Below are 27,957 nucleotides of genomic sequence, written 5' to 3'. Positions count from 1 at the left end.
GTATACCCTGACCACACAGCCACCTTCTATTTTGGAGGGCGTGTAAGCCCGGTGCGTGACCACCCTCCGTTTTGGAGGTTGTATAAGCCCGGTGCGTAACCGCCCCCCGTGTTGGAGGGTGTATAAGTCCGGTGCGTAACCACCCTACGTTTTGAAGGGTGTATACGCACAGCGTTCATAGAAAACCGCATGCCCAACCACCTACCGCAGATGGCCGCCTACCCACGCGCCACCAGTGTGTCATGGCGATGCAAATAATAGAACCACTCGCAATTCTGCGTTGGAAACCTCTCAGCTATTCAGTGGCTTGCGCCCGCCTCCCAGCTCAGGTTGGGGGTTGAACATAGCAAAACTCTCCAATTGGTTTTAATGATTCGCCTCCTCGTGACTGATTCGTCAAGAGCATAAATATTCTGCTCGCGCTCATGCCTTGAACAGATTTGTAAACATTTGGAGGAAGCTGTATGGAAATGAATATCATGGTTATGAAGGACTGGATTGTAGTCATCCAGAATCGCCATGTAGTTGGATTTTTGGCCGATTCCTGGTATACGGAGTAAAAAATGTTCCGGCAGCTTTGGATTTACACCAAGTTAAATTTGTCACTTAAGGGTGTGAAACTAAAGATGGCAATTCAAGCTTTACATAAATACGCTGTTAAGTCGAAAAACGTTGCTATAAATAGCCAAAAACTGTTCGGGGAGAGCCATCTTACTCCGGCAAAAACACCAGAACGCAAGATCAACATGAGCCCATAACTTTGACGCGGCAAAATAAGGAAAGGGGTTTATTAGGACGAAAGCATTAATTAATTGCAACGTAAACTATCATATTTTGCAATGATATGGGTTAAAGCGCATCAAAATCCATGAATGCCTTGCATTATCCGTCGAAGTCAGCGGAGTGACTGACACAGATCCCTTTTGGCCGGCCCACACGGGTCTGCCAGACATCGTATTTGCGCTGGCTGCCTAAATCGGTTAGGAATGCTCCTGTCTATTGTTCGGGTGGGACGTGCAGGGCCTCGTGTGTTGACCGGGAGTGGGAAGGTGTAGGACATGAACGTTTAGCTGTTTTTAAAACAAATCGGGTGGCGGAGCGTGAGTAGCGTGATGGTGGTGGAGCATAGTAGGCAGCCGTCTGTGGCATGTTCATTTGCATTTTTTGCGTACCGTTTTTGTCTGGCTGTGCGCATCGCACCCACCCTCTGTTTTGGAGGGTACGTAAGCCTGAGGTGTAGCCACCTTCCAGCTTGGAGAGTGTATAAGCCCAATGTGTAATTACACTCCATTTTGGAGTGTATAAACACAGAGCCTTTCATGAATTGCAAGCCAATATATATATGCACATGTGCTTCATAGTACAGAGTATGTGACTGTGTTGTTTCTGTTTGCCATGTTTAATACTGATGTTTTCTTTCATTTAAAGTGGTTTTACATGAATTCCTGTACATGAAGAGTAGTGCTATTGGTGACTGCCACCCAGTATACTATTATCCCTCAAAGATAAGTTAAATAAAGCTGTAATGACCTGCAGCACTTGGATAATTTTGTACTCCACTTTATAGAATTTGTACTCCATTACCAGGAAAATCTTTCACATTTCCAATGCTGCACCAGAGCATGGTTACTGCCATGTGCTGCAAAAGAATATCCTGCAGTGCCAGCTGCAAATACAGTGCTAACTCAGCCAGGTAATTTTGTTTTCACTAAAGCAGTGACTTAATAGTTGTTCTCTCTCAAGAGCCAAAACCAAATTTCAGGTACTGCTGGGCATGGTCCAACATGATACACATGCTGCCCAGAACAAGCAACATCAAGCACATCACAACCATTTGATCACAAAATATTATGCAATACCAAACCATAGCATAACAACCTTCTCCTTTTTGCTTTTCTCAGAGCAATGGATGCAAAACTAGAATCCAGTGCCAGCACTGAACCTTTCACTACAGAAGCTTCACTGCCAACTACTCAACAAGCAGATGCAAACTCAGCTGCTAGTACTGAGTCAGAACCAGATTTCAGCAAAAAGCCAACATGTCTGATATTTTTGGGCATGGCCGGTTCAGGAAAAACTACTCTGGTGCAGAAAATAACAGCTTATTTGTATGAGAAAAAGCCTCCCCCATATGTCATCAACATGGATCCGGCTTGTGGAGAAGTTCCATACCCAGCCAATGTGGGTAAGTCTGGCTAGTGGGCTCAAATTGTGCAACAGTACTGTATTGCAGGTATTTGTATCAGGTACTGTTCTTCCTGCCCCAAAGATGCAATTTTAACTTCATCATCCTACTATGTTGCTGGCCCTGTTACTGTCAAGAGGCCAGGGCTCTGCTCTTGTGTGCAATATTGTATGTGAGTGCACACCATTTTACGTGGTAGTGTGAAGCAGTGTTTAGCCAAAGTAGGGGTAATGTCATGATGCTGTAAGGTTGAGACAATTCATTTGAAACATTATCTGTGCCCCTGTTCTCAGATATCCGTGACACGGTCAAGTACAAGGATGTGATGAAGCAGTATGGTCTGGGTCCGAACGGTGGCATTGTGACGTCACTGAATCTGTTCGCCACACAGTTCGACCAGCTGCTGGGCCTGCTAGAGAAGCGACAAGAGCAGCATGAGTACGTCATCATTGACACACCTGGCCAGATCGAGGTACCAGCAGTTTCGCACATCGCCGACGTGATTGGTTGGAGCTATTCACGCAAGATTTCGTTAGATTGCGGAAGCGTTGTATGAAACTCGCGGAAATGTCATCTGCAAGTAGTTGTAAGGAACATGGGAAGGGATACCTATTTTGGTGACAGGTTCCAGTTAATGCTCAGAATTGCAGTTTGGAGTGTGCTGGCCTCTGGTGGACTACTCGTGTTGCTCAGCGTGCTGAACCGTTCCGTGGTCTCCAACCAGCGGTGCGTCTTAGCGATCTTTCTAGTAATTTTTGGCACGTGCAGTCCTGCCGGAATTGGTGCCCTTTCGTTCTTAGCTCTCGGAGCTCATTTCTTTAATGTTCAGAGCTTTTTTAATCATTGGACCATGTACTTTTGTTAGTACGTGAAGGCAATTGTTGGCTTCACTTCCGTTCTGTGCACGGTTCAACCAGTGAACATACACCAGCCAGCGCCCACAGCCCGGACAGTCGGTGGTACTGCCGCCGCTCACAGCGGCCGTGCCAACCTCGCGTGTTTCTCGCCCAGGTGTTCACCTGGTCGGCTTCGGGCTCCATCATCACGGAGGCGCTCGCTGCCGGTTTCCCCACCGTCGTCGTGTACGTCATGGACTCGGTGCGCAGCGTCAGTCCCGTCACCTTCATGTCCAACATGCTGTACGCCTGCTCGATTCTCTACAAGACACGCCTGCCCTTCATCGTTGCCATAAACAAGGTCAGCTGGTCAACCTTCAACGGGGACAGGATGCCACGCGCGGGACCAGACTGGCACAGCACTGCGTTCTAACAGCACGAGCGTCGGTCGTAGCCATGCTATCACTGCCAGTATGATCGGCGATTTTGTCGTCCACCCGGTCATCCTCGTTCGCCGCCTGGCCCCAAACGCTTCCGATGTCCCGTCTCACCGGAACTTGCTACGCCCTTTAGCCATGAGACAGCCTCACTGCTGCCGGGACGTCCGCAAAAAAAGCCTAAACAGAGTAAGACTCCTTAGCGGAGGACCCGTGCGATGAATACAGCCTTGCCCCACTAGTCACCTCTTCTGTACTACGCCATTACTTACCCATCTCTCCCTTAGCCCAGAGACGTTTGCACTGGTCAGAAGGGCTTTCTCCCAGACCAAACCTAAACCAGTGATCCTGCCATTCATTGACGTGCATGGGCCGTCTCGGCGCCTGTTAACCCGGGCCGCGTAAGGCTCCGGATTCGATGCTCCGAGATGGCTCGGGCAGACGAACAGCAGCGCAGTTCTATGAAGCCCTGCGTCCGGCCTGTTTCAGACGGACGTGGTGGACAGCGGCTACGCCGAGCAGTGGATGCGCGACTTCGAGACGTTCGACGAGGCGCTGCGCGCCGAGAGCTCGTATGCCACCAACCTGACGTACTCCCTGTCACTGGTGCTAGATGAGTTCTACGGCTCGCTCAGGTGAGGCGAGAGGCTGGGCCGTGAGCTGTCGCCGACCCGCGGGCCGGCCCAGTGAGTGCCGCGCGAGCAGTCCCGGCACGACCGTCCGCTCAGTCCCCGACACGCTGCAGGGCGATGCTGTGGCCGCCGCTGACTGGCGCCACCGTTCCACCAGGTGCACAGGCGTGTCGGCGGCGACGGGCGCCAACGTGGACCGGCTGTTCGAGCTGGTGAGCGAGGCGCGCACCGAGTACCTGACGGACTACCGGGCCGAGTACCGGCGGCTGCGGCGCGCGCGCGACCAGGCCGAGTGCGACCGCCAGCGTGGCCAGCTGTCGCGGCTTGACGGCGACTTGGAGCCAGCCGACCGCGAGCGGCTCGTCGAGAGCGACGTCTCGCTGCGAACGGCCGCGCAGGCAGACGATGACGACGGCCAGCAGACAGGTGGGCCTGGGATGCGCGGCCGGCGGCTATCCCAGCGCCGGCTCAGCCCCGCTGCTCCCCACATCTGCCAGGTAGTCAGTTGTGCGAACAGGTCGACCTTGCTACCACGCCGCGTGATAACCTGGGGTTTCGGGCGCACTCACTGTGTATGGTTATGCAACGTTCATGTGGCCAGACCGCCAACCCGCTTCTCCCTGCCTTCTTGGTCAAATTTGGTTACCGGTGTATGCCATCACGAGCGCGCCACATGGTCAAGTTCCGTATTAACGTAAAGTAAGAAGGGGTTGCCGATGAATTCAGACCTGTATGAATGGACAAACAGATGCTTGAGTTGCTCATCTGAGCGTCTGGGGTGGCATGGCCGCATGGTACTGTACCGTTACAGCGGTACAAAGTCATAACAATATTTGTTCCAGTTTCAGACGACGAAGACGTCAAAGAGCAAGAATCGTTCGAGAACTTCCTTCAGCGTCAGAAGGAACGGCAAACGGCTAAGGAAGTCAAGCAGACAGTGAACCTGTCCAAGTCTTGAAACACGCCACGCTTTTGAATCATGTATCTTTCAGCGCACACTACATCAATACACAACACAACAGTGGTCTGCGCCGTTGTTTTCATACGTACCACCAGTGGGGAGAATGGCACCCACTTCACCAACGCAGTCGCTCAGTGACGCTGAGGTGTGGCCAGCCGCCCAAGGACCATGGGGACACGGGTGGCCGGGCTCCGCTGGCACCACAGCAGCTTCGTTGGGAGTCGCGGCATCGTAATGACCGCTGTCCGTCAGCCACCGTCCCGTGAGATCGCCCTGGCGCCGCGACGGGCCTCTCGCACGTCTGACCTGGTCACGGTTCATGCTCCGTCAGAATGCCACCGGCCGTTCTATCACAGACTGAAGCCGTCCGTCGGAAGTCTCGACTGTTCCGCCAGAGGTTCTCCACCGTCCCGTTAAAGGTCTTCCCCCTTCCGTCAGAGGTCCTCCGCCGTTCAGCCAGAGGTTCTCTGCCGTTCCGTCAGAGGTCCTCCGCCGTTCCGTCAGAGGTTCTCTACCGTTCCGCCAGAGGTCCTCTGCCATTCCGTCAGACGTTCTCTGTCGTTCCGTCAGAGGTCCTCCGTCGTTCCGTCAGAGCTCCTGCAGGTAGCGACTAAGCTGCTCGTCCGCCGCCTCCTCGCCGTCCTGGTCGGGCATCTCGAACTCGTTCGTACGCACATCCTCGTCCTCGCCGTACTGTATGCTGTTGTCGATGATCGCGGCCAGCTGCGTCACGCTCAGCTCGTCGTGCAGGTCGAGCGTGTGATATTGCACCAGGCCGTACTCGTCGACGACGCGCGCCAGCGCCGCCGTCAGCCGGCGGTACCGCTCGCCAAAACGGGAGCCGTCCGCGTCCAGCAGACGGCGCGTGTCCGGGTCCACGAACCTGCCGGCCAGCGGCGGCATGGTCAGCAGCGGCCCGGGTCAGCGGCGGCAAGTCAACAGCGGCTCGGGCCAGCGGCGACACGGTCAGCAGCGGCTCTGGTCAGCAGCGGCACAGTCAACAGCAGCTTGGGTCAGCAGCGGCTCAGGTCAGCGGCGGCTCGGGTCAGCGGCGGCTCGCGTCAGCGGCGGCAGTCAGCAGCGGCTATGTCAGCGGGACCCATGAACCACCGACGTGGTGGATAGACAGGCGGGTAGAAAATATTGTCCATTCTGTGGCATCGAGGCTTTACAACGCATTCAGCTGCTGAGGTTACTTGACGTCGCCTGCCTCTGCCCCTGACAGTACGGGCGGCCACGGCGGAGAACAGAACCCTGCGCCTCTAGTTTCCCAGACGCGCAGTTTCTCAGCACTATTGCCGGCACCCCAGGAGAATGACTCCACCATGAAGTAATATGGCAACCTAAGCGGTCAGCAACAGCATAAACTAGCGTCCAGTGCGCAGCATGCACCCCCTCCCCGCACTGCCGACTCCGCCTCCGTTACCGCTCCAGCTGGTTGCGAGACTCCGCGCTGAGCAGGTCCATCTTGGTGAGCACGTTAACGTGGGGGATGCTGATGTTGACCATCACGCTGAGGGCAGCCATGGTGCCAGAGATAAACTTGCTGCCCTCCACCATGAAGGATGAGTCGATCAGGAAGGTACCGCACAGTCTGAAGTTTAGAGCCTGTGGAAACGCGAGCGTTCGTATTCCTGTCATTAGCTTTCACAACGTGTATCATTTGTGTTCCCTTGTAAGTCATTTGCTAGCACTTGTCATGATTTTAGTTCTCTTTTAGGCTAGCGTTAAGTTCAAAAATCCCTTTAAAAAATGTGCTATATTTTAAATATCTAAATGACTGATGCCCATCAGTCTATTTCGGTACGAACACAACCGTAACGACATCAAGACGGCAACGCCACAGTCACAAGCAACCAAGCCAAAACTGAACGAAAACAGGCCGATTAATGACGAAGCAGACGCGTTCCCGATCGTTCTAAGGATCGATCAGTTCATCCGAAAGGCAGAGTTCGCTCAGCCCGCGGCATCTGGACGAGCAAGGCGCACAGTGTTACAAGGAAGCCGTCAATTCAATTGCCAGGGGCAATATATTGCGAAGAACGGAAGATATATGCACGCCATCATTGAAATGCACCCGACATCACAGGTAACATTTCCAGCCCCGCCACAATCCGCATACTCACAATCCTGTCATATTGCCAAAAATTTCAATCCTGCTACAATACTTCCAACCCTGCCACTATACTGCATGTTGCCAATGTCGCTACCATACCACATGCAGCCATACCGCATCTTCTACCGTACCGCATCTTCTACTACCATACCGCATCTCCCCAATCCCGCTACAGTGCCGCATACTTCCAATCTTGCCACAATACCGTCAAAGGACGGACGAATACGAACTCGTCGCGCTTGAAATTTTTGTGTGCCGTAATTTACGTTTCAGCAATCCGGAAACCCATGACACACCCAACTCTAGCCGCCAACTAACCTGTAGAGCTTCTACGATGTTCTTCATGACGTCCATGTGGGTGAAAAGTTCAATCTGTCCAGGGCAGTCGAACAGGAAGTAGTCATCCTCCCCTTCGCCAAGCTGTTCCTCTAGCCAGCTCATGTTCTTCATCAGATACCTACAGGTGAGGAAAGAATCAATGCGGAACACTTAAGCTAGGTCAAGAGCTAATCAGAGGGCCACCCTGGGAAGGGCGTCACTAGCCCTAAAGTGTGTGCGTGGGAGGGGATCCAAAAAGGTGTGCTGATTCTCCAAAACTCATTGCAGACAGCTGTCTTTTTTGCCTCGAGAAGCGTTCTAAAACAAATTTCTTTTTAATGATGTCGTTTGAACGTTCTCCAAAGTCAGATATCAAGTGCATTAATTCGGCACGTGATACCTGCAAGGAGCTTGGAAAGCAAACAAGATACCTTCTTAAATGCTTATCAAAATGTGACCATTCCTGTTGACGATCGAACATTAATGTTCTTCAGTTGCTGGCTGGACCCGATGCTTTCGGAGGAGGCGCTAACCGGAGTGGTTATTTAAAAGTCGGGTTTGGTGAGCACCACGTGCAGCGTAGCGTAACATCAGTTTGGTTTCACACATTCCAGTGGCACTCTCAATTTAAACACCTCGGCACGATGCGGTCCTACGGACAAACCTTTTGCAGTCCGTGGGATTGATCTATGAGGGGCGTACCACGTGTTGTTTAGGGCTCGAAATATAACAAGCAACATGGCTATGTATTTTTGTGCTATTTCATTGCATGATTCCATAAAAATGGAATTGTGAACAGGGGTGTCAATTATGTAAATTATTGGGGGGGGGGGGGGGGAGGCCGAACCGAAGGCCCGACAACCTACCAACCCTTCTTTCTCACTGGATTTAGTCCGCTTCATTTTTATTAAACACAATTTATGTTTTCAATCCTCGAATAACTTATACAAGTCCTTAGCTTAAGCAGTTTAGCAGTCATGCAGGGTTGGATGCGGGGAGCACTGGACCCACGCGTCTCTTCTGATCGACACGTGAAGGCGCCCCTTTAGAGGCTATTTTAGGGCGCCGATGGTGCTATTCTGTGGCGGTCATGGGAGGCCGCACGCATTTTGGTCGTGAGGGACGGGGAAGGGGTTAGCCATGAAAGACTTAGGTTATCTCCACATTCCAGAGTTTTTCACTTTAACCTCACAAACCGTTGCGTGTCTTATGACGCTAGGTGTGTGAAGTTTATTGCACCGTTTATCCGTTCAGCTGTCACGATTTTTATATTCTGGTGAGAGCAACATGACTTTTTGTTATGAGGGTGGTACGAGACGCCATTACGCAGAGTGGCGTCTCTCTATGAAAAAGGATATAGTATTTGTGTTATGTCCATCTTTTACCCACGTTTTTTGGACTATTCCGTCCAAAAACATTGGGGGGCCAAGCCAACCTTGGGGGGCCCAACTCAACATTGGGGAGGGGGGCAGGGCCCTCACAAAAGGACACAAATCGACGCGCGTGCTTGTGAAGCAAAAATAGTATTCCTGAGAACTGACCTTCTCCAATGGGGTCAACCACTGGCCTACCTACAACAGGTTGCAACTAATCATGACATATTGCTGAGGCAAACTACTGGTTTCCTATGCCAGGCTCTAATGTTTTTAACTTGGAAATGCCAGTGCCCCTCTGCAAATACCTGCAGTAAAAATGTCACTCCTGGGTGAAGTCTGTTATCAACAGTGTTACACTGCACTACCCTTTTTTGCTTCGTCGCATTCGTCGCATCACGCACTGATTCGTCGACACCCACTAGTGGCTATGAGTTTTCCGGCAGCTTTTCCAATCCGTGCTCTGCATCGTCGCAGCACATTTATGCCTTGAATTAACAGGGGTGCGGGGTCTTCAATGCGCCAAATTGACCCCCCCCCCCTCCCCTCCCAGTCGACGTTCTTTGACCTGTCAAGTCAAATTCACTATTGCCTGGGCACTCCTGTCTGACGCAGCCTGAAGAAAGCTTTTCGGTTCTTGAGATCTTGAAGGAGATCATGGCCTCTGTGCGTCCTCTCATCCTTCCTCCCCCATAGCGCTAACGTAAAAAAAAACTCCGTAGGCGAGGGCTAACAACCTGAAAATGTCACTTGCGTACCAAGGAATCGTACCATTGATGGGGAGAGGCAACTCAGCAACTGCGCTGGAACAAGTTCGTCACAGCCATTTAATTCAGCCGCATGGTCCAACGTGTTGTAGCCGACAACCGTTGATGTCACGGACCTAAAAATAACTCAGCCATAGTGTATGGTGTGTTCGTCATCATTGCAACATAATGCGCTGAAAAAAATCATGAGACAAATGCCTACAATTCCGCAACAATGCACAAATGTTTTATGGATGTCCTCAGACAAAACGTATCACGTAAAAGTGCGGATGCTCCCAGTTCCCAACAACTTCCCAAAACGTTCTGCCACCAACACTCAACGAACACATTTTCGCATGCATTCATGACTGACTCGATGCAGAAAACAAGCCCGCCGTTGGGTCCAAAGTGCAGCTCCTGGTCCCCCATGGCGTCATCCAGCTGGATCAGGTCCCGCACGTCCACGGTTGGCTGGTAGTCGAAGTATTCGGCCGCAGGGTCCAGGTTCACCACATGAACGGTTCGCTTCTGCGTCTGCGCGTGTTTTTGCATTGCTGAACAGTACGTGCTCTGCCAAGCAAGGTCAAGGTCATACCGCGCCAGATTTAAACATCACATTGCAGGCCAGATTGCAGATCAAGAAGTTGATGTCTAATCTCCTCCTACAGAACAAGCAAAAAGTAGCACCACTCTTTTACAAATAAAAGTGGTGTACTTTTAGGACTACTTGAGGTAAAGATGGTGTCTCGCGTTCCTGGCTCAAGGCTTAATAGTGGAAACGACTCAAAGCATTGCCTGGGAACACCTGGATTGCTGAATTGAACCAGTGTAGGCTGCATTTCAATGCTAAATAATTTTATCAGATATTCTAGTGTTTGCTCGACATTTCCATTTGACCATCTGGTATGCATTGCCACTTTTGCATCGCACTGCATCTCCTGGTATGCTGAATGCTTCTTATTCACTGCACAAAAACCCAATACTGAGAAAAGCCCTTCTGCCGCACATTTCTTTTCCCCAATAATACGCATAGCACCACGCCCCAGCTTGGATCCCATCCATACCCTTGTATGTAACTACGGCTTATATTTTACTGAGGTCCACTTCTGCTTCAATGCCAACTTATGCGCCGCAACTTAATGAGGAGAGGTATTTTCTCAGGAACACTGCGCGATAATCTACGGCCAGCGCAGGCGGCAGCCAGCCGCCAACAAATCCGCCGATTACGGGCGGCGGGATGACTCATTCAATTAACAAAAACTAACATCGAGAATTCTTGCTTAAGACAACTGCACAGCAATGCGCTCAAAATTTAACAAGGCTAACATGGCTGTGTAAGTTTCGTGTTATTTCACTGCATGATTCCATATAAACAAGCTTGTGAACAGGGGTGTCAATTTTCGTAAATTGTTGGGGAGCCGAACAGAGGGCCCCACAACCTACCCCCTCCCCCTCCCCCGATTCTTCTCACCGGATTAAGTCCACTTTATTTTTATTAAATGCAACAGCCTAAGTTTTTAATCTTCACATAACTTAGAAAAATCCTTAACTTGAGCAGTATACAGGTCATGCAGGATTGGATGCAGGGAATCATGCACTGGACGCAAGCATCTCTTCTGATTGACACGTGAAGACGCCTCTTTAGAAGCCACTTTAGGGCGCCTATGGCGCTATTCTATGGCGATCATGGGAGGCGGCAGGCATTTTGGTCGTGGGGGATGGGGAAAGGGTTAGCTATGAAGGACCTAAGTCATCTCCATATTATTCCAGAGCTTTTCACTTTCACTTTAACATCACAAACCATTGCGTGTCTTGCGGCGCTAGGTATGTGAAGTTAATTGCATTGTTCATCCGCTCAGCTGTTACGATCTGTATCTTGTGGTGAGAGCAATCATGGCTTTTTGTTATGAGGGTGGTATGGGATGCCAGTACACAGAAATATGAAAAGAAGATAGTCTGTGTTACATTCAGCTTTTACCCACATTTTTTGAAGCATCCCACCCAAAACATGGGGGGCCACGCCAACATTCAGGGGAGGGGGGAGCAGGGCCCTCACAAACGAATACAGATTGACACCCGTGCTTGTGAAGCAAAAATAGCGTTCATTAAATATGACCTTCCCGAGTGGATCAATTATTAACCTAGCTACAACAGATTGCAATTAATGTCACATACTGTTGAGGCAAACTACTGGTTTCCTATGCCAGGCTCTATTGTTCTTAAATTGGAGATGCCAGTACCCCTCTGCAACTACCTGCAGTACAAGAATGTCACTCCTGGGTGAGGTCTATTATCAACAGTTTTACACAACATTACTAGTTAATTCTGATCCCAGAATAGCATACTTTCCTTTCCTCAGCTCACGGTCATACATACATTATCTTGTCTCTCTATATCACAGCTTCTGCATACCACGACAATGTAACAGGTGTCTCAGACCCTTGGGACCCTTGTTACCCTTCACTCGGAAGAGGGTTAATTTTACCCCCTCCAATCTCAAAAACTAAATGAACTGCACAAACCAAATCTATAGTGTGTGTTTACCTGAGCATGCACTTGTGTCAAAATGTGGGATTCTTGAGTCATGACATTCAGGTAAAAAAAGTCAAACTCAAGATCAGTGTCTGAAATGCCCCAGAAGCTAAGGATTTGTTCTTTGCAAAAGCCCAGTGGTGCTCATTTAAGATCAGCAACTTTGTTTAACCTTTCAGAGGTCATGGTGACCAAGATCATACAAGACTGCCTTCAGTTTTGCATTGTGTCAAATACAACACTAATCAGTATGTTCCAAAAGACCCAAAGTTGACCTGAATCAATTTGGGTCAGTGACCTATCCTGAACTTTAAGAAGGCTCTGACAAATGTCTGATATGGTTCCCATTATCAATAAATTTCAAGTGAATATCACAATAATACACAGCAAGCTCTACAGCAATAACGCAGGCTGGTTTGACCTAGGTCCAACCACTGTACCTGACTCCAGGTCAACAGAATTTGTTTATTCAATTGTTGTGTTATCTAAGAAACTATCTTAGAGATGTATAGCTCTATCAAATACTCCATTGTTGCATCAGATTAAACGTTTCTCTAGAAATTGTTTTCAGTGAATCCATACAGAATCTTAATCTTAACTCAGAAATCCAATCCAATCAGAAATCCAATCCAGAATCTTAACTTTACCTGCCATAGTTCAGCAACCTTACAGGGTATACCTAAATCCCAAGCAATCAGCCATATAATTCTCTACAGCTATGCAAAATGTGATATGGCTACCCTTCAAATTCGGAAACCATTCTGGAAAAGCTCAGGGGTGCGGGTAACTTGACCCCAGCACTCTAGCATGTGCTCATTCACAACAAATGATTACAAAATAAATTTTCACTATTTGATGCTCTTATTATCAACTAAAACATCAAACTAATGCCACAAATCACTTAAACCTACCACATGGGCCAACTGTTGTCTGTTTTCTAATGCTTGCCCATATTTCTGCTATTGACCAAATGCTGGAAGGATCAAAACATTTATTATATTTGTATATGCTCTGTCACAGGTTTAGCCCTTTTGCAAAAGTTAGCAGTAACACAAAGTAGTCCTCCATAAAGTGGTGTTCATGTCAGTGATATAGCCTAGACCCATGTTGTCTGTTTATGCAATGCACTCAGGATGGATGCTCCATGCTTAGGCACTACACCACTTAAGCTCACCTTTCCACTTCCAGCTGGTCCCATGACCAGCTGCCCATAGCGCATCCTGAAGCTCGATTGATGTCCAAATATGTTGTGAACACTGTTATCTAGTAAATACCTTTAATGATCAGGTAGATCCCTGAGAAGACAAGTGGTTAAATGGAGTTCAGCTTGTTTTTGAACAGTCTGGCATATGGATCATTGATTATCAGTCTCTCTACGCAGGAACTAAGCAGGGGCAAGGGAGACGCATGGAACACAACACACATCAGTCAATGAAAGAAATCTGAGCGAACTAGCATTCAAGTGCCAAGGATCACGAAAAGAGGCAGAGGCCGCATGAGCTGCCAAATTAAAATTACGTGTAGCAAGGTAATGTCAATGAGCAGAATGGCTCTTGCTGGGCATTGCAGCAGTTTATGTTTGTTGCGACATTCTGACCAGGAATGTAATTTTATCTGCAATTTTGCCATTCCACAATTTTATAATAAAATGTGGTAAGATCAAATGCAATTCACAATCAGTGCAGGCTTAGATCACACAAATATATCCAACAAGTCATATCCTACCTTGCCCCAACAAACATAAATTACTCCATCCTCAATTCCATAGATAAAATTAACTACCACACATCAAACGCCTGTTGCACTCCAAAACGGAGGGCGGTTACGCACCGGGCTTATACACCTTCCAAAATGGAGGATGGCTACGCACCGGGCTAATACACCCTCCAAAAATCTTTCAGACGGTTGTGCGCGCCAAACATACGCGGATTGCCAGTCTTGGAGGGAAGCAAGTGCAAACATGCAGAACCCTGTGCGAAAAGTCGGCTTAACGGTCATGAGTTCTCGGCCTCCACCCACTCAACCCCAATGGATGGATGGTTAACGTGCTGGTCTGGCACGCGGTAGGCCCGGGTGCGGGTCTCGACGATGACGGGTGTTAAATGAATGGTTGCGCGATATATCGGCGTGGCATGATCATTTCAGCTCGGTTCACGTCTTAGCGGAATACACTGTAATATATAATGTACTTTCACGCCGGGCAGAAGCGTAGTATCCAATGTCAGGGACGGGCGTCCACACTCTACAGGCAGTCCTATTTCATCTGGGAACGCTGAACCGTAAATCAGAATCATTTGTGAAAAGTTAGGTGCATACTACCATTCCGGGCAATTGCTTGAAGATCATTCCGTCCCAGCCCGGGATGTCTACCGGTCGCCATTCTGGCTCCATGGAGACGGGTTAGCCTGATCGGTTCGCCCGGGGGCCCTTGCAGATATGCATCCTACGTTGGAGCCCTCCCTGGCGCGGAAGGCCCTCTGGCGGCTTCTGGCTGGGGCATTTGGCCCGAGGCAAGAGCCCTCACTGGTGCAACAGAATTCCTGATAACCGCAGGTGGTCCAATAACTGGCACAGAGACCCATGTTTGGCCAACGGACCCCTGGTTGCAACGGGGCGAAGGGTCCCGCAAGGGCTTTGGCCTCGTTCCTGCTAGAGCAATGGGACCCCAGGGCTCAGAACAACACTGGGTCCACTTTTTGTTGTAGTGGGTTCCGGCCGAAATGAGTGTCCGTATTGTGCCAGGGGTCCACAATCGGTGAAAGAGGCATATTGGTTGACATTTGGGGTCACAGCCATGCGGGCCGGGATGACCTGAAGCCTTTCGACCCTTACGGCCATTCAGCCTTCCCATCGGGCCGTTGATGATGATGATGGTTTGGGGTCTTAGGGCGCATGGACTGCTGTAGGTCATGCAGCGCCCATAACTGCCAATTTATGCAGAGCCGCCAAGCAGGCAAGTACATCAATCAAGTCACCCTTTAAAGCCTTGATGATGAGGCCTGGTACCGTAATGAAAAGATTCCTGGGAAATCTATGGCGCGAAGGAGCTGGAGCAATTTACCAAACTGGACAGCGTACGAAGAATCCCCTAAAAAGTGACATAGCGTGCGGCTCTGGACGTAGTGCCAGAAAAACTGCGCTCTCGTTGCAGTAAGGTGACGGCAAGCGACCAGTACGTGATGCACGGTCAGCGGATCAGAGCATCGACTGCAGCATGGTCTGTCACCAGCCAATAGCAGGTGACGGTGCGGAGCATATGGGTGGCCTATGCGTAACCGGCAAAGAGCAACTTCTTCCCTCCGATTGTCCCGGAAACAGGATTGCCATAGTCCAATACGGGGTTTCACGGACTGCACCTTGTTGGCTCAGCGAGTTCCAGCGGAACTGCCATCGCTTCTGCATAAACGACGACACTGCGGGGTACAAGTATTGAGCTGGTAGTAGTGTTATAAGAATGCGTGTCCCTGTCGTAGCGCGCTTTGCTGCCGCGTCAGCAAGATCATTTCCGCAGATCCCCACGTGACTTGGGATCCAGCATAGTACGACCGTTTTTCCTGCTCGATCCAGTGGGCTAAGACGCGATTGAATGTCCTGGACCAGTGGATTCGATGAGGAAAAGCCACCGACAGCAAGGAGACTGCTCAAGGAGTCGGAAAGAATCAGATGCAGATTGCTATCGTTCACTTCAATAAAACAGAGAGCTTTCCTGATGGCTATAAGCTCGGAAGTGTAGACCGACGCGTGTAAAGGCAGTGTGAATGACCGTGTTGTGGATCCACGCACAAAAGCGCACCTTTCACCTGCATACGTCTTCAAATCATCCGTATAAGTCGTCATGTACCCGTCAAAGGAGGCGATGTGCTCTAAGGCTGCACCTTTAAGTTCCGTCATGAAAACGCGTTACTTTTGCATGTCTGATAGCGAAACATCCACTCTTGGTGATGCTGGCTCCCAAGGAGCAGTCTTCATGGGTTTAGGTCTGCGGGCACGTCGTAGGTTGAGGCTGCTCGCGTCTAAACGTTCTCTTATTCGTACACAAAAGAGAGAAGTTTGTGGTCACTGTTGACGTAGAAAAAAGCTTTCGTAATCTACGCGAAAACACTGCTTTGTAGGTGCGATGATCTGGGAACTGCGCCACCTTGCACGTGTAGCGCAGTCCCAGCATCTGCCCCCGCAAGGCTAGTGGGTGCTCGTGAGCCTCCATCAGAAGACTATCCATGGGCGGTGTTCTCAAAACCCCTGTGGCGATACATAGTGCGGCGTGATGCACCGTGTTCAAAGCACATTTGATCAGGTCTGATGAGCCATCATAGATAAAACAGCCGTAGTCAAGTTTTGAACGAATCAGGGAACGATATAAGAGCAACAGTGTCCTATCAGCACCTTATGATGCATGTCCCACGCACCTTAGGATGTCGAGAGATTTTAAACATTTGTCGTGGATATTTCTTATGTGTTCACGGTATGTTAGGCGTCGGTCAAATCGTGTACCCAGAAATTTCACGGTACTGTCATTGGCGACGCGTTGCCCATATAGCCTGATTTGCATTTCAGGGCAGTGACGGTAACGACGACAGAAATGGACTGCAGTTGTCTTCGATGTGGAAAACCGGAAACCGTTGAGCACACTCCACTTCTCCAGACGTGTGACAGTCAGCTGCAGCTGTCGTTCCATCGTGCGAGTGGTCGATGAGCTACACCAAATAGCAAAGTCGTCTACGAACACAGAACGGCTGATCCCATGTGGAAACGTGTCCCCTATATCGTTTATCATCACTGCGAAAAAATGGCACTCAACACGCTGCTCTCGACACACCATTGTCCTGCGGATACCTGTCGGAGTGATAAGAACCAACACACACCCGAAAGAATCGGTCAGTCAAAAAGTCTTGTAAAAACTTTTCCATGTGACCGCGGATGCCACAATCGAGTAACTTCCTCAGAATTCCGTGTCTCCATGTGGTATCACAAGCTTTTTCCATGTCAAAAAAGATGGCGTCGGCATGGCGTTTGCACCCGGCCCGCACCGCGCTATCAAGAGTTAAGATGTGGTCAATCGTGCTCCTGTTCTTACGGAATCCGCACTGAGCATTCGTAAAAACGTTTTTACGTTCTAAGGCCCACCGTTCGAGAGCCGCACATTCACCGTTCTTTCCATGATCTTACAAGGCGAAGATGTGAGGGCGATCGGGTGATAGTCAAGGGCGTTCGTTCCACTTGTCCCGGGCTTTAAAATAGGCACTACTATGGCGTGTCGCCAGGTTGGCGGGAAGTTATCTGACTCCCATATACAGCTGAAAAGTGTCAGCAGCGCCCGCAGTACATGGAGAGGAAAATGCCGTATCATATCATTGTGGATGAGGTCGGGTCCCTCCGCTACACAACTCGGCGAGCGAATGGCCGCTTGAAGTTCTATCAGAGTGAAATGCTTGCACGTCAGGATGTCACCTGTTTAAAAATTAACTTGCAAAGTTTCACATCGCGCCCTGTGCCGCAAAAACCGTGGATGGCAGATGCCATTTCGGCAACGGTCTGACAAGACTTCCCCACTGGCTTCCGCGACATGACTTGGGTGAGTGATGTCTTCATTTCCCACTCGCAGTACGGGGAGGGAAACTGGTGGGTGCAATCCAGAGATTCTTTTAATGCGGCCCCATACATGTGACGTCGGCCTGTGGCGATTCAGAGAGACGTAGCTGCGCCATGATGCACGTTTCGCCTCTCGTATAGTGTGGCGTGCAGCCGCGCGTGCTTGCCTGAAAGGCATGAGGTTTAATGTACTGATGCGTCGGTCAAAAGCCCTAAAGCTCTCCGACGTGCACGAATAGCGTCGCGACACTCGTCGTTCTACCAAGGTACAGGGATGCGACGAAGGCATCCAGAGGTGCGCGGAATGCATTCTTTCGCCGCGCCCAAAACGAGAGACGTAAATCCTCTGTAGTCGGAGTCGCAGAGTCGAAATCGTTGGAAAAGGTTTTCTCCAGGCGGGCCTCAAATCCACTTCAGTCCGCTTTCTTGAAATTCTAAAGCTGAGGTCGAGCACCAATAACAGTACCACTACGGTACCGAACCCAGACCGAAAAATGGTCACTTTCAAGAGGGTCTTCTGAAACATCCCAAGTGAAGTGTGGTACAACTGCGGACTACAAATACTCAGGTCTAATACTGACGATCTTCCTGATGGCAATGTAAAATGCGTTCTTGCTCCTGTGTTTAAAACACACAGACCTTCGTCACGCACGGAAGCCTGACGTAGCCTACCGCAAGTGTTCGTGGAAGTACACCCCCAAACAGTGTGATGTGCATTAAAATCGCCTAAAACGCTCAGAGGGGGAGGAAGTTTAAAGACTAGCTCTCGTAGTCCTGGAGATGGAAATGAAACCCCAGGTGGTAAGTAGAAAGAGCAGACAGTTATGGCACGGCGGTTGAAGCTCACCTTTGCTGCAACAGCTTGCAAGTCTGTTCTTAACACCAGACGCCGTGTAGGTACGCTTTGGCGTACAGCCATTGGAACGTCACTGTAAGCAACGGTGTCTGATGGCATGTCAGTGCGTTAGGTAATGCACCCTTTCAGGCTGAAGGCCGTTTCAGGCGCCAACTTGGTCTCCTGGAGACATACGACTACCAGGCAGTGCGCGCTTAAAACTGTCTGCAAGTCCTGGGTGCTTGACCTTACACCTCTACAGTTCCACTGTAAGACCGACTGAATGAGGGGCTTTAAAAGCACTGCAATGTTTTCAAGAACTCAGCAGCGCTAGAGCCCGACCCATGGTTGTTGGTACTGTCTTCAGAACCCGTTCCCAAAGAGACCGGGCGGATCCGGAGATTACCGCCATCTGTTGGCGAAATCGGCCCGGCGGACCACGCTTTTCCAGGCGTCCCGTCCTAAATGGGGCCGGCGCCGGCGGAGTCGTGGTCCTAGGTGGCGGTGGTGGCGGAGGACCCATAGGCGAGTCTCTCCGCGGGTCAGAGGAGCCTGCGGGAGCCTCCATACGCTTTCGGGGTGCCGGGAGGGTCTGTTGTGTGTTGTGACTCCCCCGTTGAAGCGGTCACCTGGTCCGCTCCAGACAGCCGGTTGGCTGCCTTGGCACGCTCCTGGTCTGCCAGGCGTGCCCGCTTTGCCTCACGGGCGCGCCTGTCTGCCTCGTGACGCTCAAGCGTCTCTGCCGTTCGCGAGCACGCGCTCGCCAAGGTTGTTTTAGTCGTCGGGCTGGCAGACAGGGGGCAGCCGGCAGTGCCTGGTTACCCTGGTCACGCCGAACTACCGTCCGACCACCGTCCCCTGCCACCAACGGCGAACCCCCCGCGGGGGGCGAGGAGGTTGGCACCACGGTCTCCTTCGGCCGCTCTAGCGAGGAAGGGGGAGCCGGGGCTGCCAGATTGAAGTCCAGCGCCTGGTTTGTCGATACAACCGAGAGACCAAAGGACTTGAAGAGCGCTACAAACTGAGCAGCAGTTACTTGATCAGTGGAGGTCGGACGTGCGGTGGAGATCTTAGCTTTTTCGGCGTACGATGTTCGAGGGTGGCTCCCCTCGTGCAGTGCTCTGGCCTCGTGAAAAGAGATGTTGCGTGTGGTCTTATTCACGATATTTTTTCCTTCACGTATGCTGGGCACGTGCGGTCGTAAGTCGTGTGCGAAGCCTGGTCTTTGTTACATTCCACACAGGACGCTCTCTCTGAATCGCAAAATTCCGTTGTGTGCTCGGAAGAAGTGCATTCCCCACAAGCAGACCTTTTGCGGCGGTACTGTTTGGTATGGCCAAATCGCTGGCAGTGGAAGCATCGCATGGGGTTCGGTATGAAAAGGCGTATTAGGCGTAAGGCGTAAAAGGCGTAAGGCGTAAAGGCTTGACACGTGCGTATCCAACGCGTGTTTCAGAAGGCAGATCCGGGCGACTGAAAGTCAAGATGGTGTTATTTGTCGGCAGTTGTTCACTTCCTTTTCTAGTGGAGCTCCTACGTGCAGCAGTGACGCCTAACACAGACAACTCGTCAGCGATCTCTTCTCTTCACTAACGTCACGCAAGTCAAAGCAGTTGATTATTCTCCTGGATGCATTTTTTGTCAGGTGTGGTGTTACTCGGATAGGCACAGAAACGTCTCGTTTGTCATGCTTGTCCTCGGCTGCAGCCCTCGCACGATCAGCCTCTGCCCCGTTAACAAACTCTACCTCTAGCCCCCCCCCCCCCCCATCACGCAATTGGTCGCACCGAACCACATTCCCAAATCAATCACACCCGTTCTTCCGCTGAAACGGCGAGAGAGACGACAGCCTCGTCTTATCACTTTGGAAAACCAAAATTCGGGGAGATGGCGAAGATTCCCCGCTGCTTTCTGTTCTCGACGTGGTCTTTCCCCAACCCGGGGACGCGGGCGAGGAGGCACGGCGATAAAACGAGGATTAGGAGTGATGAGTGGGCCGGATGCGAGAAAGCGGGTAATGGGAAGGGAGCGGGCGGGACAAGGAGCGTGCGCTCACGTACCGGCAGGGCTATCGTGCCGTTGATCGTCAGTCTTGAAGTGCACATCGGTCCGTCTTCGGGCACCCTCGTACACTCCCCGACCAACTCGGGGGCCCTTGTCAACACCGGACCTCCGGTTACGCGCGGTGTGCCCCTGGCACACCGCACAATCTGGCTGGTATTTGAGGGTCCGACCCATGCCCCTCAATGACCTTCAGCCAGCCCTTTGGTTCCCATACCGGATTTAAGGTGCTCCCATTTCTTCGTGGTCACATGAATGACACCTTAGGCTTGGGATCAGTCACTTTCTGCTCAGACGGTCCAGTATCGAGGGCAAACTGAGTTCCGGGGAGGGACAAAAAGGGGGAAAATAACAAAAGCAGCCTCAAAATCTACAGTGACAGGCAAGTTTCTCCTCGAATTTGGTCTTCTTTCTTTGGGAAGCACAAATAAGGGGGGAGGGGTTTCTTCAAGGACGTAGAGAACCGCGCTACTGTCCAGTACAAGGACTGGAATTCCTTTCTCCTCAGACAGTTGTGATATGACTACTTCTTATGTTTTCTTTTCAGATGGTTGTGATATGACCATTGCTTACGTCACCAGTTAAATGCCATGAGATAAGGGCATGCATACTGATCACATTACTATTTAATGACCCAAATGTCACCAAGATTAGAACCCGAACTCACTGCGCGAGAGCGAGATGCGCAGACCGAGATGGTTAGAGTTCAGTTTAGGAATACAGAAAGTTGGCTTTGATTAGATGGAGATAATTTGATGACCGTCTCATGTTTGTAGCCAATATGACCTGCTTTCTTCGACTCACGACTCTAGCTTTTGATTATTTCAGTAAAGAATTCGTTCAATCTGCAGATTTTTGGAGGGATATAAAGTTGTATCGGCCCCGTGTGTAGTCTTTCTTCATTTTTGAGAGTGTATAAGCCCATTGCGTAACCGCCCTCCTTTTTTGAGGGTGTTAAAGCCCGATCCGTAACCGTCCTCCGATTTAATGGTTGTATGCATGCTGCCTCTTAACATAATAGACTCACTAAAAAACACTCCCATTTCATAACTGCCTAAATAAAACAGAAAACAATAGCTAAATTCAACCCTAAGGAAACGACTTCTATTGGAAAACAAAAGATACCGCTCACACGCTACCATAGACAAGTTGGGCCCTTTCAAAAGCCTTGACTTAGAACCATGGGCACAGCATACATTGACACTAGACACCGGCTTTATGGTCTTGTTAAGTACCACATAAAGGCCGAATCACGCAACGTATACCGAAATGCCGAGCTCCAGGCATGATCCAATGCAACCGTAACTGGCCTCAAGTGATGATCAACAAACACAAGACAAACCATGCGCCTTGACATGGCCGTTGTCTTAGCTGCATCACAAACACACTGCAACAGTTGCGCCAAAACGTCAGAAGCGTCGTAAGTGCGTTCATTCGGCAGATAGCCTCGCGTTCAGAACATAACTACAAGCAGGGCCATCGATTGGGTGTTTCAGTCCGGCCGTGCTGGTCAGTTGTTTCGTGCGCAGCAGCCATAACCGTGGGTTTCAGTCCCGAGATAGGTGTCCTTCAGAGTTGCGTAGTGGGACTTTCAATTTTGGAAATATGGGTGCCACTGTTTGGGAATTCATATATATATATATATATGTATATATATATATATATAATGTTTGGTACCATTGAAGTTCGTAATGATATCAATAACATGCCAACACAGGTCTTCCTCATAAGAGGTTTAGTGATAAATGATTGCTGGTCTTCAGCATTGCGCTGGTGGAGAATGTGTGCATTGGTGCTACTGAGTTGCCTTGACCAGTTCCTGATCAAAGTATGCGAACATATTGGCATGTCTTGTAGACATGCTATTTTTCTTTGATCTGATCTCGATAATGCTTGTTGTAATTTTTTGTGAGTGACTTTAAAATTCCTCAGGCTGTATTTATTGTACCCATAAACTATTCAACATTTGATGGGATAAGCAAATGTGGGAATGTGTAAATACTAAAACCCATTTCATAAGCTACACATAAGCAATGAATTTTGACGAGCGCTACCCAGAATCTATCACATCAGTTGCCCAAGCTTGCTGGTGAGTGACTACTGTGCTTGGTTCTGACTGAACTGACAACTGTGCAGGGGTGTAGTTTTTAAAATGAGTTGGGCAGTGGGCTGAACATTAATCACTGTCAAAACCTTGTCTTGTATTGCGCCAAGAAATGACTCTCATAGGTTTTGCCCACTTCCTTCATAAAGTTTGAGGAAACAAAAATAAAGGAACCTGGAACTTGCTCACCCAGCTGCATCTCAAACTGCACCTCTGTCACTCACTCTCTCAAGATGTTGTGTATGGCTTATTTTGTGCAAAACTTGCATATTTGAACACTGGTGAATGGTGGGTGATCTACATTATCGGAGTTGAATGCACCGTAGTATGCTTGATGCAGGTCCAGTCACCCTTTTGATGACTTCCAAATACATGTTTTATGTAGGTTTGACTATACAGAGCATTAGTTGAGTTTCAGATCATTGTTCAGCATGCAATTTTATTGAGCATTACTACTTAAGCACATACCACTGCAATTACCTGCAACAGTGTAATACAGTGTAATTATCATGCCACTGTAAAACATGTGAGTTTTGGTAAAAAAAAATCATAATTGTATCACATCACCCATGTTACCATGACCTCACATTGTGGGAGATTTTATATACATCAGGGGGATAATGCTTACACACAAAAAGGACATTTGCAAATGATTCAACTGGTTGCTGATTTATTATTATCCAGAACACAAAGCTACAAAATTGTACTTTGTTTCACACATGTCTTACATTGTACCCATGTGGTGGCCAAATGTATCACTGTGGTACCACTGGCATGCAGCAATATTGTTGGATCTCTGTACCAGATAGATGTACCTAGAATGAGGCTTGCCAATTAAAGAGGGAGGATGAATCCTGCTTCTCACAACTGAGGGAGATATCACCATGTTTATCACTGAAATTCATGAGTGTTCCACACTAATGTGCTTGTTGGGTTGTGAACCTAATGAAGTCCAACCCCATTGTCTTATGATTAAGCTTGCAAGTGTTTTTTTTTCTTATTGCCAGCCATATTCGTACTTTCTTGCATGTACAGGTAGTGATGCCAGTATTGGCCTGATTTGGCTGGATGCCCTATTGGCCAGGGCGGACAATTCAGAGTTGCTGCGGCACCTGTTAGCCAATGGCCATGGAGTGGACGCGCATGACAACCAGGGCTGGTTCCCGCTGCACGTTGCTGCCTCGCTGGGCAGCCCGACCTGCCTCGGCCTGGTGCTCGACGCCATGGCGGCCACCGGTGACTCACTCTCCATCGACGTGGACGTGGTGACATACGACGGCGTGACGGCACTGATGCTGGCGGCCGGCGCGCCTTCGCTGGCCTGCGTGCGCCGGCTGACGGAGGCTGGCGCCGACCCCACGCTCCGCTCCATGTCGGGCTGGTCGGCGCTGCACGCGGCAGCGCGCTCCGGCCACCTGCCGCTGGTAGACACTCTGCTGGAGTACGGCGCCGCCCAGCTGGAGACGCTTGGCGCCGCCGGCAACCTAGTGCCGCCGCTGGAAACCGGCGATGGCGCCTACCCGCTGCTGAGCGCCGCGCTGGAGGGCGGCGCCGGCATGACCGTGCTTGAGCGGCTGATGGACGCCGGCGCCTCACTCAGCTGCCGAGAGGACGCCGGCAGCACGCCACTCATGCTGGCCGCGCAGCTGCAGCGCTGCGACGCCGTGGAGCTGTTCTGCCGGCGCGGCCTCACACCGCAGGTGGTCAACATGCGCGAGGCCGGCGGCCGGACGGCTCTACACCTGGCCATGGGCCCGCACCCGGCCGACGCCCGGGCTAACATTATCACGACGCTGCTGTGCTGCGGCGCCGACGTGTCACCTGAGCCGCTCCGCTCGCTCCTCTTGCACGCCGCCGCCGAGAACGACGCCCTGGCGTTCAGCCTGCTGCTTGACGCCGTCGGCATCGAAGCCTTGCGCGGCTGGCAGCAGGGATTCCTCTGGAACGTGCTGTTCGGCGCCGGCCTCGGCTTCGTGGAGGTGTTGCTGCGCCACGGACTGACGCACGACGAGGTTGAGTTCGTGGCGCGCGACGCTGGGAGTTCGCCCAGCTACTGCCAAAATGTGCTGGGCCCAGTCCTGCTGCACAACTACACGCGTCGCGACACGCTGCTGGCACTGCGCCTGCTGCAGGACGACGAGTGCCGGCGCGTGACGCTCGACGAGCCGGACTCGCTCATCTCCAACGCCATCGACCACCTGCGTATCGTGCCGATGGAACTGGACGACCGGCAGCCGTCGCTGTTCTGCGTGCGCCGCGTCTGGCGCCTGCTTGAGCACGTGCACAGCCTGATGACGTGCGACCCGTGCGACTGGGGCCGCCTGTTCGCGGTGGCGAGCCGCCTTCAGACTGTTGTCGGCTCGGTGGTGTGCGTGTTCGCCGTGGTGCGCGCATTCGCAGAGTTCCCGCTGGACGAATTTGTGCAGGCGACGTTCGGCACGTGCCTGCCGCGGCCGGAAGGACCGGCCGGCGGTGCCGCGCCTCCGCCGACGCCCGAGGAGGTGCGCGCCCTGGAGCGGGGCCGCCTCCTGCTGCAGATCGGCCTGCATGCGAGCGGCACCCGCCTGAGCTGCGACGTCGGCCACTGGCTCCGGCTGCCCGACGAGCTGGTGCAGCCGCCGGCACTGGCGGTGATCGCGCGCGCCGCCATCCACGCTCAGGTGCGGCGCACCGTGCGCAGCCGCTACGTGACGCGGCCGGCCAAGATGGCGGCCGAGCTGCGGCGCGTGGCGGAGTTGTTGCCGGCCGGACTGCGACCGACGCTCCTGCTCGAGGACGCCGAGATGCGCCGCCGGCTGGCCGCCATGCTGGACGTGTCGCCCGGCTCGGCCTGGGCGCCGGCCGAGCCGGATGAGCGACTGGAGGAGCAGCCTGACTGGAGCGGTCTGGGCCACGCGGCCGCCACTGGCTACGCCCGCCTCATGAAGCTGGTCACCGCCTGGGAGCACTCAGACGGCTCACTCGGCTAGTGCGCATGCGCGCGATGTCAGCTGCTGGGCCGGTTCGGGAAACTAGTTCTCGGTGTGCTCAGCGGAGTCTCTCGACCTTGCATGGCCAGGTTGCGCGCGATTTTAGTGCTGTATCGACCTTCATGACGTTTGTATTTAAATGCATCGACGGAGACGGGGCGTGTTCTTCTGGGCCAGTGCCACTGTAGTTGCGAACGAACTTGTGCTGAGCCACGGACTATGCGACGAATGGCGATTGCACGTGACCGCTTTATTCAGCCCGCCTTGTGCAATCAGCATCGCGTATGAGCTGAAGGATACAAGTATTGTCTGAAGTCCCAGTGTCGCTTCATCTGAGACCGCCTGCAACCGCGCGTGGCTGGGGTGTGTGGTTCGGACACAGAGCTTTTGCACGCCCGGCTTACCCTTGGTCGCCTCCCGGCGAAGTTGCTTCACAAGGGTTTCTGTTGCCCCCCGCCCCGGCCGGTGTCGGTGCACGTGTCTACGTGCCAACCGCCGGGCTTGGCGTGCGCCCCACGCCCGCTGGTGATGTTTGGCAGTAGTCGTCTCTACCTGGCCTACCCTGAACAGCGGGTAGTTGCGATCTCATGAGGGTTACCCTCCCCCAATGATGGTCTGCCCTCCTCGCATGTTGGTTTTGGCCTCCCACTAGTTTCCGCTGAATACTGAAAAAGGGACAAATTTAAATTCGCAAAAAGCCAATGGTCTTTGGCATTATTTGATGACTACAATGGCTATAAGTCTGGTGAAAAGTCTGGTGAATGCCAAAATTTAAAGATAGTTCCTTCCACATTTCAACTTCAAGTTTGTGGTGACAGGACATGATCGCAGCAATTGCTTGTATTACACGCAGTCTAGAGCCGGTAAGCGCACCCATTTACCACTCGCTACCATACGTACGACTAGCGGCGGTCCCGCTCCACACCAACAGGACAGCTAGAACGGCAGTGGGTCCCCGCTCCACACAAATACTTTGCCAGTGTCAACGACGGCGAGTTTATCAACAATGGACAGCAGGCAGTCCACAGACTTCTGGGTAGAGAACAGCTGGTCCTTCGGCACATTCTTGTGATATGGCCGAGAGAGATCCGTGTCCACCGTTCCTGCAAACAAGACGCTAATGCAAACAAGACGCGACGACGCACAAGCTAACACCATCCATCTTACATGTTTGCTTCATTAGCAGTTAGCCAGGTGCTCACCCCAGCTCAACGCGGAACTTTAAACAGTGCGTTTACGCCCATATCCAAAAACAAGTGCGAGTCGCGTCGACGTCTCCTAAATAACGCCAATCTGATCCTGTGCACAAGGAAACTGAGGGGTCGGCCAGAGTGCAGAAGACAAAATTTATCATTTGCACTGCAGGTGGTTACGGATTACCACATGTGGTCGTTGCCATATGTGGCTTCTTTCTGGGCATGACTGACGAGCTAGCGGGTTGTCTTTTGGGTTGTGGATTGACATGTGTCCGCAATTGCACAGCCATTATACACTTTTCTTAGCAATTTATTGGGCCTTTGGGTTTAGTTTTATGAAGGCCATCATTGGGTTCAGGAGAGGAGAGAGAGAGAGAGAGAGAGAGAGAGAGAGAGAGAGAGAGAGAGAGAGAGAGAGAGAGAGAGAGAGAGAGAGAGAGAGAGAGAGAGAGAGAGAGAGAGAGAGAGAGCGAGAGAGAGAGAGAGAGAGAGAGAGAGAGAGAGAGAGAGAGAGAGAGAGAGAGAGAGAGAGAGAGAGAGAGAGAGAGAGAGAGAGAGAGAGAGAGAGAGAGAGAGAGAGAGAGAGGAGAGAGAAGGGAGAGAGAGAGAGAGAGAGAGAGAGAGAGAGAGAGAGAGAGAGAGAGAGAGAGAGAGAGATAAGAGAGAGAGAGAGAAGAGAGGAGAGAGAGAGAGAGAGAGAGAGAGAGAGAGAGAGAGAGAGAGAGAGAGAGAGAGAGGAGAAGAGAGAGAGAGAGAGAGAGGAGAGAGAAGAGGAGAGAGAGAGAGAGAGAGAGAGAGAGAGAGAGAGAGAGAGAGAGAGAGAGAGAGAGAGAGAGAGAGAGAGAGAGAGAGAGAGAGAGAGAGAGAGAGAGAGAGAGAGAGAGAGAGAGAGAGAGAGAGAGAGAGAGAGAGGAGAGAGAGAGAAGACGAGAAGAGAGAGAGAGAGAGAAGAGAGAGAGAGAGAGAGATAGAGAGAGAGAGAGAGAGGGAGAGAGGGAGAGAGGGAGAGAGGGAGAGAGGGAGAGAGGAGAGAGGGAGAGAGATAAGAGAGAGAGAGAGAGAAGAGA

General features: G+C 51.3%; 4 protein-coding genes across 18 annotated transcripts in view; 2 read left to right on the top strand and 2 right to left on the bottom strand.

Moving 5' to 3' along the window:
• The first annotated feature begins 498 nt into the window (after positions 1 to 498).
• On the top strand, positions 499 to 5,120 carry LOC119111876 (GPN-loop GTPase 1). 5 transcript variants are annotated; one of them, XM_037235730.1, is made up of 7 exons: positions 499 to 547; positions 1,902 to 2,185; positions 2,479 to 2,657; positions 3,197 to 3,382; positions 3,948 to 4,093; positions 4,248 to 4,516; positions 4,933 to 5,120. In XM_037235730.1, the coding sequence occupies exons 2-7, from the start codon at positions 1,906 to 1,908 to the stop codon at positions 5,046 to 5,048; spliced, it is 1,176 nt and encodes a 391-aa protein (XP_037091625.1). In that variant the 5' UTR covers positions 499 to 547; positions 1,902 to 1,905; the 3' UTR covers positions 5,049 to 5,120. The 5 variants fall into 5 exon arrangements, with proteins under 5 accessions (XP_037091625.1, XP_037091624.1, XP_037091623.1 ...); XM_037235729.1 differs by lacking the exon at positions 499 to 547 and adding an exon at positions 829 to 979; XM_037235728.1 differs by lacking the exon at positions 499 to 547 and adding an exon at positions 1,012 to 1,100.
• LOC119111877 (GPN-loop GTPase 3) lies at positions 5,058 to 13,573 on the bottom strand. Its single transcript, XM_037235732.1, has 5 exons — positions 13,311 to 13,573; positions 9,978 to 10,174; positions 7,486 to 7,624; positions 6,478 to 6,659; positions 5,058 to 5,934 (listed from the first exon to the last, which is right to left on the bottom strand). Exons 1-5 carry the CDS (start codon positions 13,353 to 13,355, stop codon positions 5,640 to 5,642), a joined length of 858 nt encoding a protein of 285 aa, XP_037091627.1. The 5' UTR covers positions 13,356 to 13,573; the 3' UTR covers positions 5,058 to 5,639.
• Positions 13,574 to 21,926: 8,353 nt separating this feature from the next.
• On the top strand, positions 21,927 to 26,008 carry LOC119112084 (ankyrin-2). 9 transcript variants are annotated; one of them, XM_037236084.1, is made up of 3 exons: positions 22,047 to 22,130; positions 22,554 to 22,710; positions 23,810 to 26,008. In XM_037236084.1, exons 2-3 carry the CDS (start codon positions 22,655 to 22,657, stop codon positions 25,692 to 25,694), a joined length of 1,941 nt encoding a protein of 646 aa, XP_037091979.1. In that variant the 5' UTR covers positions 22,047 to 22,130; positions 22,554 to 22,654; the 3' UTR covers positions 25,695 to 26,008. The 9 variants fall into 9 exon arrangements, with proteins under 9 accessions (XP_037091976.1, XP_037091983.1, XP_037091979.1 ...); XM_037236083.1 differs by having other exon boundaries at positions 22,056 to 22,161; XM_037236081.1 differs by lacking the exons at positions 22,047 to 22,130; positions 22,554 to 22,710 and adding an exon at positions 21,927 to 22,041.
• A 511-nt stretch (positions 26,009 to 26,519) lies between these two features.
• Positions 26,520 to 27,957, bottom strand: part of LOC119112083 (C-factor) — a gene marked incomplete in the record, with an annotated part of 9,872 nt that continues 8,434 nt past the window's right edge. For all 3 annotated transcript variants that reach the window (XM_037236079.1, XM_037236078.1, XM_037236080.1), the window contains 1 exon segment: positions 26,520 to 26,797. In XM_037236079.1, coding sequence (XP_037091974.1) covers positions 26,631 to 26,797 — 167 coding nt within the window.

This window comes from Pollicipes pollicipes, unplaced genomic scaffold, assembly GCF_011947565.3.
Source record: "Pollicipes pollicipes isolate AB1234 unplaced genomic scaffold, Ppol_2.1 Scaffold_7261;HRSCAF=8764_pilon_pilon_pilon, whole genome shotgun sequence".
Classification (NCBI taxonomy): Eukaryota; Metazoa; Arthropoda; class Thecostraca; order Pollicipedomorpha; family Pollicipedidae; genus Pollicipes; species Pollicipes pollicipes.
This window is presented reverse-complemented; position numbering and strand designations above follow the sequence as displayed.